This window comes from Lampetra fluviatilis, chromosome 47, assembly GCF_964198595.1.
Source record: "Lampetra fluviatilis chromosome 47, kcLamFluv1.1, whole genome shotgun sequence".
In the NCBI taxonomy this organism is placed as follows: Eukaryota; Metazoa; Chordata; class Hyperoartia; order Petromyzontiformes; family Petromyzontidae; genus Lampetra; species Lampetra fluviatilis.
The window spans coordinates 6,756,082-6,774,219 of NC_136321.1; the positions used below are offsets into that span (position 1 = coordinate 6,756,082).

Below are 18,138 nucleotides of genomic sequence, written 5' to 3' on the forward strand. Positions count from 1 at the left end.
GGAGTCGTGACGCGGTCGTATAATCCCAGCAACGTGCACTATAATCCCACCAACATCCGTGTCTTTTCCCACTCTCTGCTGTACGGAGTAAACGATTGCCTTGGGCAAAGGCGTCTCCAGCATCTCCAAAAACACCCTCTGCTCCACGGTTGTTTGCCCCTTGCCCCTACCTCTCGCGAGCTCTTCGACTTGTGAAGGAGCTACACTGGTTACCAGTGCGTAACGGAGTCGGGTGCAACGTCGCAGTACTCGCTGTTATAGCAAAGACAACAAACCGGTCAATCAACCTACCTGAGCGATGCCATACGCCCATCACGAAAATCTCCGCTCGCTCGTCTGCGATGGAGGTGCTGCGTGAAATTCACTCTGCTTAGGACAGCAGAACTGAGGTTTTCATCGGCTGCCCCGGTGGTCCGGAACAGTCTGCTGACTGCAATCCACTCCGCCGTGACAATCAGTGCTTTTAAGAGCAGACTAAAAAAAACATTCTCTCTTCTGGTTGGTTGAATTTTGTTTATTTTCCCTCTATACCATCCATGCTTCCGCCTCAGCTTTTTTTTGCTGAATATGGCACATTGCAAAGCTTGGATTGATTGATTTGATTCCCAGCCACGGCTAACATCATTCACAAGTAATATCCGAATCGGTCCGACTGCCCTCCCTTTTTAGCACACCGTACTGCGAAGTTTGGTCAAACAACCCCTCTGACCCGAACACAGCATGGGGAGGCCTTCCTTCTCGGCTGTAGATCATGTGTCTGATGAACAGGTGGAATACAACACCCCGGAGAAAGAGGCTCATCACCGATAGTGGAGCACGATTTTTTGAGCTTGCCTTTAGCGGTGTATTTGTGATATATACATCTTATGGTCATAAAAATACATGTTTTAATTATACATTCAAAACCAATTTCCTATCCGCTTTTATTGACGTACAGGTTAATGTACATGGCACTTGTGCAATGATGAAGGCATGCAATTTTAATGCTACAGGATACAAAATTACTGAAGTTATGAGCGAGGATTTGGGGTGCCGTGGTGGTTGATATGTTACCTTCGTCGCCTAGTATGGAGGAGATCGTGGGTTTGATCCCGATCCTGATGCCTGTATATTTGGAGTTCGTATGTTCTCCCCGTGGCCATGTGGATTTTTCTCTGGATCCTCTGTTTCTTCCCTCCACGTTTATAAACATGCGTTTTCAATATTTGGCTGCTGTAAATTTCCAGATGATAATCCACTTGGTTAACAATCATTTGCGGCCAGGTCACTTCTGAAAGAGAGCTGTATAGCTCAGTGGACCCTACCCTTGTAAATAAAAATAGTTTAGTTTTAGTTTAGAGCATGCTGATTGGGCACATAGTGGTGAATACATTTATTTTTATTTTAGGCAAATGTTTTTCAAATGTTATGATAGTATTTCAAGTAGAAGAATGTGGCAAACATAATTATGCAAACGTTATGGGCGGGAAGATAAACATTACCAACAAGGTGCTAAAAATTAGACCAATATAAATTCTTGAATCGAATCGCAGTATCACTGGGAGGGTGAATTATTGCATACATGATTTTTACGGAGGATTCTAACTTAACGTGAGAGATTTAAACATGATCAAATTTACACCTTGACTAAACAGCAAAAAAAATGTTCCAATGAATAATATTGGCACTATTTTGCCAGAAATCCAACACAAGGGAACATTCGCCGACATGCAAATCAAACCCTGATCATATTGATACGCAGCATACACACAGTATTCGGCTACAGAGTACACGAGGTACATCGTTTATGTCTGTAGCGCTGGTGCTGATTCTCCCGAGCTTGTGCTTGGCAGTTTCTGGACCAGGTTGACCCTCGTTGACACGCATTGCGGTGCATCGAGACTGTGCCGTGCATTAACGGCAACCCGCGGGCGGGTGGTTTATCCCGCAGGTTTGACGATGCCGGAGGAAGGATGAGGCCACGCAGACAAATTGGCGCAGCCCTGCACGGCTAGGCCAGCAGCCCGGGCCCCCTCCCCTTCCCCCGGTGCCTGTCGGGCACAGCGAGCGAGCACAGCAGCACCAGAGTGAAACCGGCCCCTTGGAAGGTGGCGGTGACAGCGGTGGCGGCGGCGGCGGCGGCGGTGGTGGCGAAGCACGAGCCGAGGAGCGCGGTGCCTCCTGTGGCTGCCTGGAGAGCCATGGCCCAGGGGACGCAGCAGATCGACATCCACGTTTACCACGACCTGCGCGAGCGCTTCCCGCAGATCCCCGAGGGCGTCGTCTCCGAGTGCATCCTACAGGTGCCCGTTGCTGCGCTTTCACGCGCCCGACACAACACGATGACACGCGGCGCCATGCGGCCCCAGTAGACTCGATAAATGTATTTAGAACTAGAGACCACTGGCTAAAATGCTAACTTAATGCGACATACGTTTGAGCTTATACGCATAATTTAAAAAGCTCTCGCATAATATCGTCTGGCCTCCATAAAACACCTGCAGCAGCCGGAAAAATTTTTATCACGTGAGACGCTCCATTCGTGTTTTGAAGATGCTCCCAGCGCATGGATAAAAATGTCGAACATATGCTAGTTTGTTGTCCTTCCCCGCACCTCCGATTAGCACGGTCGGCTATGTACGGTGCGAAAGAAGTTCAACATGCATACATACATCGCATGCCGGGATGATCTTGAGCTTGCAGAGGTGGCCCAGGTGAAATTGCCCTGTGGGCCCAATGCTATAAAGCCCTGGGCCCACAGCCTGAGCGATGTGTTGCGCAACCAAGCTTCAAAGTCGTTTCGTACAACCGCCAGATCGATGCACCGCTCGGGTGTATGTCTACAAGATAAGAGCTCGTGTTTTCTTTCTTTTGGTTTCTGTTCCATTATCTACAGTCATCACAGCATATTGCCTGAATCCTATTGTCCTTTAGCTGCTGCCTCTGGCCCCCTATGCTACCTAGCATGGTTGGCTACGTATGGTACGAAATCAGTTCATACATACAGTCTGCTCAAAGGGGCCATCCATTTAGTACGTACGCATGGAGGGGGGAAGGGCGGTTAACCCAAATGCATACGCTTGCGTATGGGGGTGGGGGTCTACTGACCATGTACGCATAGGAAAGGGGAGCGGGGTGAAGCCTCGATAATTGTCTACATTGGCCTTCAAATGAGCCACAGTTCAGTTTCTTCAGCTGTCAGACAAGTACGACTGGGAGAAGTAGGACTGTGGGAGAGATGTCACTTGCATGCCACCACTGACTACTAGCCATCACACAGCTCAGCAAAACAAGTGGCCAAGGTACGCAACTTAATTATTTAATGCAGCCGGCAGTGGACTATCTCTTTGCTTAAACACGTTAATATGATTAATCCTTGATCGTTTCTGCGTGGATTAAATATTGGCCGTTCTATAGGTTTCAGGGGTGGGGGTGCATCAAGCGTATGTACGCAGGTGTGGGGTTTAAAAAGTACGCGTGCGTACAGGGAGGGGGGGATGGGCCAAGTTTTGACAGATTTTTGTGTACATGCTCAATGGATGGCCCCAAACGAGTAAAGGCGGTGGCACTCAATTTTCATAGCCCCAGAGTTCGTGGTGAAATATACATATTGCTATAGACAGTCACTGTTGACTTCCCACAGAGTGATACTCATTTAATCTTGTAACAACGACAGTTGAGACAACCCCTTCCCCAACCAGTATTTCAACTCTCAGCCTACTATTTATTTTAAATGTGCCAAGTATTTTTAATTGTATGTGCTATTTAAAAACTTTGAATGTTTGTACTTTAACGACTGGAAAACACATCCGAGTATGTACAGTAAAACCTTGGATTGCGAGTGTTTTGCAAGGCGAACAATTTTTTAAAATAAATATTAATTTGATAAACGAGCGAGGTCTTGCAATACGAGTAGTACGTGATCACGCTTTGTCTGCCGAGCGTCACGTGATCACAACCGATATATGAGTGCTTTGATATACGAGTGCTTTGGTTTACAAACACGTTTCCGGAACGAATTATGCTCGCAATCCAAGGTTTTACTGTATTCCTCGGACATATTTTGAACGTGGCAAAGGTGCAGCCCAGCTGTTACTCGCTCAGGCCACGGCTGACAGATGAGCCCCCCACTAGAGGCAGCTTTAGAAAGCCCCTCTAGTGCAGTGCTCTTCACTAATATTCAGAGGGGGTCCACTTGTGTCGTCAAGGCATCAGTGTGAGGGCTGCCACACATTTGAAACCCGTTGGGTTTGTCAGCTTGATGGGGGTGTTGTTACGTGTTGTGTATTGTCGGGGGCCGCACTAAAGGCCACCAGGGGCTTGCCGGTGGCCCGCGGGCCTTCCAATGAAGAACACTCTAGAGAGTATTTTTCCAAACTCTTCCACAATGATCAGAGATCTTGGAGACGGTGGGAATACCCCACCACACGTGGGAGCCACGGTGGTGAGATGTTAACTCCCTCGCCTGGTATACAGGAGGTCGTGGATTAGATCTCGATCCTGACATCTGTATATTTAGAGTTTTCATGTTCTCCCCGAGGTGGTGTGGATTTTTCTCTGGGTCCTTCGGTTTTTCCCCTCCACATTTACAAGACATTTGGCGATAATTTCCACGTGATAAGCCACTTCGTTGAGTGAGCATTTGTGGCTAAGTCACTTCTGAAAAAGAGCTACATAGCTCAGTGGGTCTTACCTGGTGAAAAAATATAGTTTACTTAAATAAATATTGTAAATTGTGACCTGCTGATCACCTCTGTACCCATTTATACTACTGAGTGAACATAGGTGGGGGGGGGGGGGGTCTTAAGAAACTTGCCCCATTGTTTCAACTGCTGCACTGGAAGTTTAAACTGGTGATCTCTGGATTGCAAGTCCAGCGTGCTAACCATTACACTGCTGCAAAGTTGAACCAGGCTGAACGTTATGAAATAAAAAGGCAAACGAGAGCAGGTTGAAATGCTTTCCCAAAGCTGAACTTGATGTGTGTATGTTAAACTTTTTTTTCACCGTACGTAGCCAGCCGTGCTAATTGTAGGCGTGGGGGGAAGGACAAAAAACTAAACACAAAAATCAGTTCTTGATAATGAAAAGCAACATATCAGTGTGCCAAAGTAACAACACTTTTAATCAGTGCGTACTACATGTTATGTATAAGACGACACCTGGACATCAGCAAATACAATAGTTGACAATGGTGAAAATAAGCCTACAGAGAGGTCTTTTCTTGGAGTTATACATACCCTCATGGACCTAAAGACGAACACGTAGATCGCAAAACATACACAAGTTAAGACAAGTTAGTCGGCCTGGACAGGACATGCCGCGAGAAAGCATGATTTATTTTTCTGATTGGGAGGCCCTTTTCGGGCGTTCGATCGCCAGGTTGATGGCATTAGTTTGTGACAAGCACGTAACAGTGGAGACCACGGCAAGGTGGTCATCTTCTCCACCAGAAGTAAAGATATCCTCTTGCGCATGGGCTATGCAGATTATTGCGTCGTGAAACCGTGAGGGTGACGATAGCCTGGGGAAGTCTTCATTAATCATTGGATAGATCACAGCTGATTATTCGTTTCAAACAAGCACTTGTCGTCAACCTTTGTTAAGTGGAGTATGCTGTATCTCCTGTGTACAGTCCATGTAGACTGTCCTCTTCATCAAGTAAATAAATAAGTACGCTGCTTTTCCCCATGATGCCTACGTGACAGTTAGTTAAAACGTGTGAACTGCTTTCAATGACTACAACGTCTCGTAAACAAGCTCCACCTGGTTGACTGCTCTGCCATGAACCGCCCTCCGCATCTCATTTTGGGAGGGGGTGGGCGCGGGGAGAGGGGGGAGGTTGCAAAAGAAACGCGATCGTAGATCGGAACGGCACGCTGGGTGCCGCGCGGACCGTCACCCGAACCACAAAAACTAGTTTCCATCGAGCGACGCTGCTGGTCGCGGATAAACGGGTGTCTGAGCCGGGGCCCCAGGCTACGCGGAGTCCTTTGTTCGCCAGACCCCCCCCCCCCTCTGCGTACCGCGGAGGCAGATGGTCCGGCGGTGTGTCTCTTGGCAGCTGCGACAGTTTGCGTTGTCGTTTTTGAGCACGGCCGTCTTCGTTCAGCGCGGCACCGTCGTACTCACGCGCGCGTGCCCCGTGACCACATCGGGCCCCCCGCTCTCGCCTCCCTGCGGCGGGCGCCGGTGCCGCTGAAATGCCGCGAGCCGGAGTGGGCGAGGGGCGAGCGGCGCTGGAACGATCCTCGGAGCCTGCGCGCCGCCGCTGACAGGGCCGGTAGGCGGGGGGCCATGACCTGCTTCGTGGTGCACGTAGAGTTTACCAAATCGAAGCTCGATACGCGGCCTCAGGTAACGGAAACTTTGTGTTGCGGTTTTACTCGTGTGTCTGTTTGTTTGCGGTGGCTTACCGCTCGTAGGGATAGCCGCCTGTTGCATTGGATATGCTTTGAACGTAATGTGGAAACTGTAAGTGAATGTAGCTTGTTTACATGCAGGGCTTGTCCCACCCTCCAGTGGGAAGCTAGGGCACTGCAGGCGGATTACTTGAGTGCTGTGGTCGTGGCGTGGAGCGGTTGCTGTTTGTCGTCGCGAGCAGCAGCCGCGGAGTTTGTTGCATCGTCGGGGAGAGATGTTTTGTATCTGCGAGCAGGCATATGCTGGAGCTGGCTTAACTTCCTTTCTGAGGGCGCCTGCAAATTAAACATGGGCAGAAAACTTGAGCTCGTTGATGTTAAAGCCATTAGTCGCTCAAGCTGCGCTCACTTTGACAGCTCACGTCTCCGCCAAGTAATGCCGAGCTCGTGTTTTATTTTGAGGTTCGGGCACGTTTTACGAACAGTTTTATATTTTTTATATTTTGGGTAGATGGGGGGGGGAAATGCAATTTGTTCACAGCTGGTTCTTTAAGTTAGCTGCCACTTTGGCTAAAAGTTGTCCCGATCGTTTTCAGAGTAACATTTTTTATGGAATTCGTTTGGCGTCCCACGGCAACACCGAGCGCCATGCTGCGCGATGAGAGGCCAAGCTGGAGCTGTAGGCAGGTTGGCCACGGTTTTTAACGTTCAACCGGTCCGTGACGACCGCCCTCCCTTCTCTAATTCGGCGTTTGGTTTTAGACGAAAGACAACACTTTACGTCGCGCATTACGCGAACGCTGATCAGTTGTAAAGTGCGTCATTGCAAGCCCAGTGCAGGCACGTCGTGGCGACTCTCGCCGAAACTCCCAACCTCGTGTGTGCAAAGCAGGTTTCGATGCCACCCGCACTAACGCAAACGTCAAAACACGTGCGTGTCACATAACTCTTTTGTCTCCTGTGCTGCTACTTGATAGCCAGGAAATTGCCCTTTCATAACAGTGACAATTATAATCGTAATAAAAACACTCAACGGTGGACGTCCCGTAAACAGACCGTACCGCCTCCCCCCTCCCACCACAGCAATGTCGAATTTTGACTGCTGACTTAGGGACACGAGCGGATGTAAGCGTTGCCCCCCCCCCCCCCCATTGCTCATGAGAGCAGGAAGACACTTCGACTTGAGTTTAAATTCCCTGTGGCCTGACCAGGACTGACAGGGAGCCCTGAGAGTGGGACGATAATTACAGGAGGGAGCAAGAGTGACCCATGCATGCGTGTACGTTGAACTTTCGTTCGCACCGTACATAGCAAATCATGCTAATCGGAGGTGCAGGACAAATACTGCTGGCACGAGGCACAGTACTGCAGCCAATGTACAGTTGTGTTTAGTTGGTTTGTGGGCATGAAATAACCACGTATCGATTCGCCTACTTTGTGATTCCGTGAATTGTCGTGATTCAAGGTCACACTTGACTTCAAGAATGGATTATGTTTTTTTTCACCCCATTGTGATGAATACCGTGCCTCTAGTGTCTGTAGGGGTCACATGACCAATTTTATTATATATAACGTGTACATAGACTGCCCTTTGTAAGTCTGATATATTTGAGGCAATGGATGGAGTTGGTACAACTTCACTGTTTTAGAGCCATCTTTAAACAGTTATTTGCACAGGAAAAAAAATGTGTTTTAAAAGCATTTCATTTCTTATCTTGCCCAAAAACTATAAGCATCTGGAAATTAGCATTTTTTTTGCTAGTTGGAAAGTTTTTTCATCAAATGCATTAAGGAATTTGTAGGGTGTTTTTTTCTACGTGAAGTGTCCTCAGATGAACGGACCAGACGTAAATTATCCCAGGAATGACAATAAAGTAGACAATCAAGAAATTTCCCAAAGTTTTTTAGGCAAAGGGGGGGGGGGGGGTCCTCCTTTAGAACATGACTACTGACTAAAATGCTATCTTAGGGGCCATCCATTTAGTACGTACGCATGGAGGGGGGGGTTAACCCAAATGCGTACGCTTGCGTATGGGGGTGGGGGTCTACTGACCATGTACGCATAGGAAAGGGGAGCGGGGTGAAGCCTCGATAATTGTCTACATTGGCCTTCAAATGAGCCACAGTTCAGTACTTATAATGTATGTAGGCATAGGAAAAGGGAGGGGGGTGAAGCCTCGTTAATAATTTGTCTACATTGGCCTTCAAATGAGTTAGATATTCCGGCAGTGGACTATCTGTTTGCTTAAACACGTTCATATTATTAATCCTTGATCGTTTATGCGTAGATTAAATATTGGCCGTTCTACAGGATTCGGGGGGGGGAGGGGGGGGTCAAGCGTACGTACGCAGGTGGGGGGGGGGGTGTAAAAAGTACGTGTGCGTACAGGGAGGGGTCAAGTTTCGACAGATTTTTGCGTACATACTCAATGGATGGCCCCTTACTGCTACATACGTTTGAGCTTCTACGCATCACGAAGCTAACACACATCAGCTTAGCCTACATAAAACACTACAAGTAGCCGGCAACTTTATATAATACATTGGGAGTGTGAGCTGCTCCATTGGTGTTCTGAAGATACTCCCAGCGCATGGATAAAAAATGTCGAACATATGCTAGCATGTCTTTCCCCTGCACCTCCGATTTCGCACGGTTGGCCACGTACGGTGCAAAAGAAGTTCAACATACATACGTACAACAGAGAACCAAAGATTCAGTGATATAATTTAACGTGAATTTACAAAGCGTTTTGTACAGCCTACGAATGCAACTGCAGCTCGCGCATGAGTTCGACAGTACAGCAATCGTGGCTCCCACTGCTCCCCATGCTCAAGCCCAGGGCGTGCGAACGGTCTGGCCGCTGTTGGGACGACAGACCGTTAAAGCGTTCGCTAACACAACACGCGAAACAATGGCGGGCTCATTCACTCGCAGACAAAAGGCACCCGGGCCCCATCAATATTTCATTAATGGGTGCGCAATTGGGACTGAGCCGCCGGCCAGCTGTTTATGGCTGCGCACGCAGTAAAAGGAGTGCCACTGTGTGGGTGGGTACCCACTGGCCCCCGTGGGCCCCGTGTTCTTGGGGGACAATGGCTGCTCAGTGCCGCGTTTGGTTTCCATTCGATTCGATTGCAGACTTTTTCTCGCCGTTTAAATAAACTGCGTCGGTGTGCGCGCTGCGCCTTTTCCATCGCCGGCTGCTTACGGTCGATGTGTGTTGATGACATAAATCATCGAGCAACTGGCTAAACTCAAAAGTCAAGCTGAGACCATTTGGCAAATAAGACGAAAAATTGTAATGGGCTACATTTTTGTCGTCATTTACTCGGGTCACGTTTAATATAGCAGTCGCTCTGACATCCTGCTTCCTGAAGGCGGAAAACCCCCTCGAAGCTAAACTCAGCACGATGCGGCTGGTGATGCCAGTGACGTCACCAAGCCTCGCCCCCCATCACCTGACATCAAGCGGCACACATGGGCAGAGAGTTGACGATTATTTATCCCAATTAAATTAACGTGATGGAATTAGTCGAGTAGTCGATCTCACAATCGGCAGAGAAATCAATTTTATTGGGAAAAAAATCTGTCCGGATGGCCCAAACCTATGCATGACTTGTCTGGTACGGGGGATGGAGAAGTCATGCCCCAGTCTGGATGACCCTGAACCTTGATGATAGAAATTCCACTTCCCGGAAACTCTGTCGTGACAGACAGTGGACCGTCGCCCTGGACCCATCCTGCATGCTTCTTGCATAAGAACATGTTTAGCCCAGGGATGTGCGTGCGTGGAATGAATAGGTGTTTATCGGAGGGATTGCAGATCGCCACCACTACCCGAGGAACCGAACTCGTGGAACGTGCCGCTCCCCATCATGTTTGAAGGAGTAGGCGGCTTCATAAGGTGGACTGGATAACATCGTCAGAACTGAATAAGTAAGAAAACAACACTTGCACTGTATAAGAATTATACGATCAAATGCAGTAAACTACGGGCAGACCCGTTGTCTGTGTCAGCACTTTCTTAAGCAGCAAGAATTACACTACAAAACATGTACATTATTCCTCCATTTCCTCTGGAAACTTTAAAACTAATTTTACCAAAAGTGCTCTACCCTGACGTGCCTTCTCCATCCAATAAGCCCGCCTACCCAAACCTCGCCTTCACGCAGCTGAAGGATGAAGAGCTTTCATACAACTTTAGCCACTCTTTACAATGCGACAACGTGAGACATAGCAGTCGACCACACTTTTGGCCGTTCAACATGACCGCGACGGTGCCAGAGTTCCCTGTTGGGGGGCTGCCCATCTCCCTGCCGGCTCTCCTACAGACCACGGGCACACACAGCCCCTGCGCTCATGCCCATTGTGGTAGTGTCTGAGGCATCGGTGAGTACACCACCCAGGACCGGTCCTGTTTCTCTTCTCTGCGCTGTGGTGCTCTACACTCAGCCACTTTAGTTGGGGGGGGGGTAGGGGGGTGATTTTTTTTTTTGGCCACGCGCTTGGTGCAGCGCAGCTGACGTTGCGGTTTAATTAACGAGCTCCGCAGCTCAACTATTGTTTATTCCCAATACACGAGTGAGCCGCGCACTGGCTGGGTTTGGCCGCATTCCCTGTGAGAGCAAAGCCCTTGCCCGCCCCCCTTCCCTGCCCCCCCCAACTTTGATAGCCGGCAGCAGGTACACGGCGCAACAGGAAAATTGCACCGTCGCTCCAGCGCCCATTGCCAGGGATCTCCTGTGCGTGTGCCGGCGGTTCCCACTTGGAACACAAATTGCTTTTTGGCTTGCGTTTCGAGCGTTCAGTTTGCGTGAAATCAACCTGGAATGGAGCTCGCCGGGCCGAGATGGGGCCGGTTTTTGGCCTAAACGCGAAACAGAAACATTCGAAAAGCTGCGAACGCTTGGAAATTTGTTGTTTGGGGTTTATTATAATTTTCTTTTTCCGATCAACATTTCCCTCTGCTTTGATTTCCGGCGTGGAAGGATTGCGTTAAAAGGAAAAAAACGCTGATTTGCTCATAAGCTGTTGTTCACATCAAAGAAGGCGTGCTTATGCCAACGATTAAAGATTTACAAAGAAAAGCCCCAGAGGGAAGTTTTAACTATGCCAGGAGAACCATAGCGTGTTCCCGTCTCGGCAGCGTGGCGTTTAAATGCCGAACTTCATGGCGTGCACAGGACAAAGCACTTTGGACTCGGCTGAATATCACTGCTGGCAAATAAACAGCAAAATGCGTTTTGATTGCCATCAGTGGAGATGGCTGTAAAGAGGAGTTTTGCCAATGTGCTTTCTGCACAAGTTGCCGTGTTTTATTGTGGAGGGGAAAAAACAAGATACCGTTTCGGGTAATGCAGACTCTTCAGAACGGATACTCGTGACAGAAGTCTGGGGATCGATATTTTACAATGCCCACATAACTTCACCATGCTGGTCAGTGCGGATTTGTGAAAGGGGAGAAGGAGCCAGGACTGGTTCAATTATGGCACGCCACTGGTGTAGCTCCGACCCCGGAGTCGTTTGAGCAGGGTGCTAACCTCTGCGTTTAAAACCTAGGCGAGAGGCCGTGGAAACCAAAGGTCTCTCTTTTTTGAAGGGAGACCTGTGGCAGAAAAATGCCCAGACACAACAATGTTCTGTCTCGCTGGATTGTAGATAATCAAGGTAAAAGGACGTCTTGTTCCAAAGTGACAAAACAAACTTCGGTAAAATGCCATTTTAGGCAGCGGTGGCCGAGAGGTAAGCCAGGTGGCTCGGAGGTTAGAGCACTGAGTTGGCAACGCTGAGGCCCTGGGTTTCATCCCATGCAGTGGCCTGTAATTGAACTTGGTTTAGGTGTATTAAGTTGATGGTCTCGGCCCAGTCACAAAATAACTGCACAGAAAAAAAAGCATCACGTAAAATTTCGTTTTGCGCTTAATTTAGCTTAATTACAACTCTGAGAATTAATATATCCGTTTGTCGCGAGATGAACAGGACACTTAAGTGGAAGAGGGAGTGAAAAAGGTAACTTTCAGCGCTTTTTAGACGTAGCAGCTCTTATCACGAAGGGTTGCACTGCTTGGCAAGGGATATGAAGGGACACTTTGTCTCGTGAAATTGTACCGATACAATCGGGAGAAAAACTATGGCAAAAGACAAAAATGTGAAAAAGAAAACAAATTCTCTTTGCAAGGTCGACTTGGGCAATGTAACACAAAATCATAGTGCGTGAGCTACGATTATCAGAAGTGCAGATGGGTGGTTTCGGGGTGACGGAGCAAGCCGGGGCATCTTTGCTGTCTTTTTAAATCCTTTATATTAAGTTCACTTGCTTGCTTGCGCGCTTACGACCGTGCAAATCTATGGTCGTTTTTTTAACCCACTTCCCGTGATCCAATCGAGCTGACATTTTGCACACAGACTCGTTGTGCGTGACAATTTATTTTCGTGCAAATTTTTTCCCAAAATTTTACACTTTTTAGGAATTTTTTTTTTTTATATTTAATTTAAAATACCAATGTGATAAAAATGAAACTCTTACTCAAGAAAAACAGAAATGAATAATAAAATAAAACCGATGCCACGCATATAAAGGATTTATAGTGAAAAACTTTGTTTTTACGGGTTAATTTTTTTGGTTTTCGGAAGTAGCTTGACCTTTTGCGGGGTTCCACTGTGGAATCCCTCGGTCCCTGCCAGCTCCCCCCCCTTCCGACCCACCTATCTCGGAGCGGTTCTGAGCAAGTGGCGGTGGGTGTGCCCCCAAAGAGTGGTGATTAATCACATTTGGTCGCACTCAATTCACACAAAGTGCTTGCCACAAATGAACCACAATACCTTGCTGATCTCGTAAAGAAGTATAAACCATCACACAAACTCTGGTCATGCTTGCAGTGGCTTTTTGGTTAACCATCAAACAAGGATGGGCTGTTAGGTGTGCTACTGCGGCCATCCTTCCGATATTAGGAAGCCTTTGGAGCTATGCACTTTAAAATCCAAATTTAAAACTCATTTGATAATAGGTTTTTCCCCTTTTTTCTGGCAACAAAACAGGTTAAATTTCGATTTAAAGCTTTCGTGACTGCAGGGATTCATCTTCTTGGTTCTTTCGGTAAAGCCACGTAGAAGGGAAGTAATAAAATAATAAAAATAAAACATAATAAAACAATTCTCACGACGTTTCGGCCACAACGCAAGCAGCCGTCCTCAGGCGAAGAATGAGACATTATCAAGCTAGGAGCTTATATAGGTGTAGCGAGGAGGAGCGCCTTAACAAAAGAATGTGCATATGAAGAGGAATTTTAGCATACCAATGGGCAATGCGTAGGAGGGGGGGCGGAGGGGTTTCAAAGTCCCATTATGCCCATGCATTATGCAGGATCAACAGCACCACGGGGGGGCGCAAGGAACAACGTTAATAAAGGAAAGGAATGTTAATGATATGTAGCTGCATTTACCAAACAACCACGTAGAAAACCAAAGTAAAAACTACATAAAAAACTAAAATATAAACTGATACTTACTATACTCTACAATAAGCTGAGTTACTAACAACAAATAATAAATTACAATTCTACGTCGTAAGAAGTATATAATATACTTCCATCTAAACTTTATTCTCTTAGCATATACAGTACTATATACTGCCATAGATAAACCCAACATTAAATTATATACTGTATTGCTGTAAACAACCCTATACTTTATACATTTTAATATAACACTATGTATTATTCAACTCACCCTAATGTGTATCGAAATGGTTTATTACGTCCTTCCAATGATTGCTAAGCCTGAATCCATCTTCTCGGTTAAAATTGTCTCTGTGTTTGTATATGTGGATCGCCTCATGAACGAATCTCTCATGATAGCCAGATGGCTTGCAGAGAACCTCCGTCTTGGAGAAGTCAATGTCATGTGAGCCCACTGAGTTGTAACAGTGGTCTGCCACGGCTGAGGTGTTTGTCCTACTGTGTTTTAGATCAGCTTTATGTTCACGAATGCGGTCTGAGACGTGTCGTTTGGTTTCCCCAATGTAACTGCTACCACAGAGGCAACTTAGTTTGTAGACGCCAGGGTACTGTATGTCTGGAATCACATCTTTTACAGACGGTACCAGATCACGGATTTTATGTACTGTGTTGAATCGGACATGGATCTTGTGTTTAATCAGGATTTTGGAGATCTTTTTTGTGACCCCAGCAATGTAGGGTAAGGTGATGGTCTTGAAAGGCTCCTCAACAGGATCCTTCTTAATGGTTGGAGTGATGGCTTTGCGGATTGTGTAGTCGGAGTAACCATTAGCCTTAAGAGCTTGGCGTACGTGTTTGAGTTCACTGGAAATGTGTTCATGGTCGGAGATGCGTTGGGCTCTATGATATAGAGTCTTGATGAGGGAATTCTTCTGGGATGGATGGTGGTGGGAATCCGGTTTTAGATAAGCATTCGTGTGGGTGGCTTTCCTGTAGACAGAGTGGCTCATTGAACCATCAGGTCTCCTTTTGATTAGGACATCCAAAAAGGGTAGCTTGCCATCATTTTCGACTTCCATGGTGAATCTGATGGCTGGGTGTATGGAATTGATGTGGTCGAGAAATTGGTCTAGAGCAGGCCGGCCATGTGGCCAGATGACAAAAGTGTCGTCTACGTACCTCTTCCATAAGGTCGGGCGTAGAGTGGCAGTCTGGATGGCGTCCGTCTCAAATTTCTCCATGAAGATGTTGGCTACAACCGGAGATAGGGGGGAGCCCATTGGGGTGCCCTCAATTTGCTTGTAGAAGGTTCCATTCCAGGTGAAGTATGTATTGGTTAAGCAGTGTCTCACCAGGGGGGGTACCCCAGCATTTAGTCCTTGATGAACCAAGTCTTCAATGATTGCGATGGTGTCGGGCACAGGCACCTTGGTGAACAAGGAAACCACATCAAAACTGACAAGCAGGTCGTCTGGGGACAGGGCAATCCCCTTGATTGTCGATACCAGGTCAGTAGAGTTTAGTACTGCAGAGGTGGTTTTTCCAGTGAAAGGCCGTAGGATTTCGGACAAAAAACGAGCCAGTTTGTAAGTGGGGGAGTTGATAGTAGAGACAATGGGACGAAGAGGTGTATCTTCTTTATGTATCTTTGGCAAGCCGTACAATCTTGGTGGCCTGGCTGCAGAAGGTTTCAACGAGAACTGTAACCGAGAAGATGGATTCAGGCTTAGCAATCATTGGAAGGACGTAATAAACCATTTCGATACACATTAGGGTGAGTTGAATAATACATAGTGTTATATTAAAATGTATAAAGTATAGGGTTGTTTACAGCAATACAGTATATAATTTAATGTTGGGTTTATCTATGGCAGTATATAGTACTGTATATGCTAAGAGAATAAAGTTTAGATGGAAGTATATTATATACTTCTTACGACGTAGAATTGTAATTTATTATTTGTTGTTAGTAACTCAGCTTATTGTAGAGTATAGTAAGTATCAGTTTATATTTTAGTTTTTTATGTAGTTTTTACTTTGGTTTTCTACGTGGTTGTTTGGTAAATGCAGCTACATATCATTAACATTCCTTTCCTTTATTAACGTTGTTCTTTGCGCCCCCCCGTGGTGCTGTTGATCCTGCATAATGCATGGGCATAATGGGACTTTGAAACCCCTCCGCCCCCCCTCCTACGCATTGCCCATTGGTATGCTAAAATTCCTCTTCATATGCACATTCTTTTGTTAAGGCGCTCCTCCTCGCTACACCTATATAAGCTCCTAGCTTGATAATGTCTCATTCTTCGCCTGAGGACGGCTGCTTGCGTTGTGGCCGAAACGTCGTGAGAATTGTTTTATTATGTTTTATTTTTATTATTTTATTACTTCCCTTCTACGTGACTTTACCGAAAGAACCAAGAAGAAAAAAAAAACAAAACAGGTGTTAAGATGTTAAAACACCAAACGGAAACCTTTTATAAGGAATCATGTCTGCATTAACCACAATGCTTGTGGTCAGAATGCAAACAAAAAACATACTCTGATAATAAATGCATTGTCCTTGAAACTGATTGGTCCACACCAGACAGCTTTCTTTTGAGCCTCGTCTCAAACGGCGTTTGACCAGAGGACGCAAACTTAAAAGGCCTTTTGGCGTCATCTGATTTAACACCGTTTGATATGAGGCTCAAAAGAAAGCTGTCTCTGGTGTGGACCAATCAGTTTCAAGGACAATGCATATATTATCAGAGTATGTTTTTTGTTTGCATTCTGACCACAAGCATTGTGGTTAATGCAATGCAGACATGATTCCTTGTAAAAGGTTTCAGTTTGGTGTTTTAACATTTTAACATCTGTTTTGTTGCCAGAAAAAAGGGGAAAAACCCTATTATCATATTTTGGTACTGGCAAAGGAGGTCCCATGATGAAAACTCATTTCTTTAAAACTGCTTTTTGTGTTTAGTATGTTGTCCTTTCCCCGCACTTCCGATTGGCACGGTTGGCAACGTACGGTGCAAAAAATAAGTTCAACATACATCTGCTGGACTGTGAGAGTGAGCAGGTTGTGCTCTCTTGATGGATTTATTTTTCCCGCTGGGGTGTGGAATGTGGCGTTTGACTGTGCCCGGTGTGGGTCTAGGCCGCACAGGCAGCACCTTCGGCTGTCGTAGGTGCCACTGTGTCGGTCACTTCTGTGGACAGTGATTCCACATCGGATGGTAGAGGGTGGTCGGAGCTAAATCTAAAGTTTACTGCTTTTTCCTTTTTGTGTGTTACAGCTGGTTGAATGCTCGTCTGCAGATCTCTCATTATCCTGGCGGTTGGGATGTCTGCATAAGGCATGAAAGAAAAGATGCAGCAGCGTGCATATATATACAGAGTGTTTTTGAACGCTCTGCCAAGAATGTATTGGCAATGTAAGGCAGCCCACGCCAAGTTTATTGCTCGCAGAAAAAAGAAATCGCCTTACATTTCTGCTTTGCGTTTTCCATTGTGTTTTTTTCTCAAACGAAACCGCCGCTCACATCTAGGCGTGAAAGAAAAAAACCGCCGCTCGCACTAATTCTCCGTTTTCAGAAAACGGCGAGAGACGGAACCGCGGCGGTTCCTCGAGTGTGCGGTGAGCGGGGCACCGTACAGCTCGCCGTGAGCGCCACACTGCGCTATAGCCCCAGGACGGCAGGGGGGGGGGCGGCACTTCTGTGCGTGGCTCCCCTCGGTAGGAGCCGTGCCAGCGTTTCTCTGCGCCAACGACCGTGCCGGCTGGCAGGTGACGCTACGTTTTGTTCGCGGTGGGGTTTACCCCACAGGGCAAGGAGGGAGGGGGGTGGTGGGCGAGGACCCTTGCAGGATGGTGGTCGTAAAGTTACATAACTAGCATCCCTACGTACAAATTGAGAATTCCTCCGTTAATTTCCCGCACGTGCAGCTTCCTTTACGGACGCCGCCGTCCGTGCAGGTGGAGGCTTGTACTTTTTATTTCACGGCGGGGTGTTATTTAGGGTTTGTTCCTCTCCTTGAGCACCCTGTGGTGCGGTCTATGCAGGAGTCCGGCTTGTTTGTGCAGTCGGCAAGTCGTAGAAACTCACCCCGCCCCGCATCTTTCCATCCTTTTGGGCTTGTAAAAAAAACACTTGGCTGTACCAAAACTCAAAACGGTGTGAAATTCCTATAAAGATAACTGGATGAAAAAGCATGTTCCTGGAACAGTGAGCGGTCTCAGCAGCCTGCACGGGTGTGGCCAGTTGATACGGTACCCTAAGTCAACCCGGCGGCACCATGCATCCCGTCCCGGTGCCTCCAGACTCCACCCACCTCTGCTAACCATGCTTGGGCAATA

The 18,138-nt window shown here is 47.1% G+C and overlaps 1 protein-coding gene across 1 annotated transcript in view; it reads left to right on the top strand.

The window, feature by feature from the left end:
• Positions 1-18,138, top strand: part of TAB2 (TGF-beta activated kinase 1 (MAP3K7) binding protein 2) — a 66,624-nt gene that overhangs the window by 21,691 nt on the left and 26,795 nt on the right. Inside the window, exon 2 of the mRNA XM_078877313.1 lies at positions 1,931-2,282. Coding sequence (XP_078733439.1) covers positions 2,181-2,282 — 102 coding nt within the window. The 5' untranslated portion in view covers positions 1,931-2,180. The remainder of the gene's footprint in view (positions 1-1,930; positions 2,283-18,138) is intronic.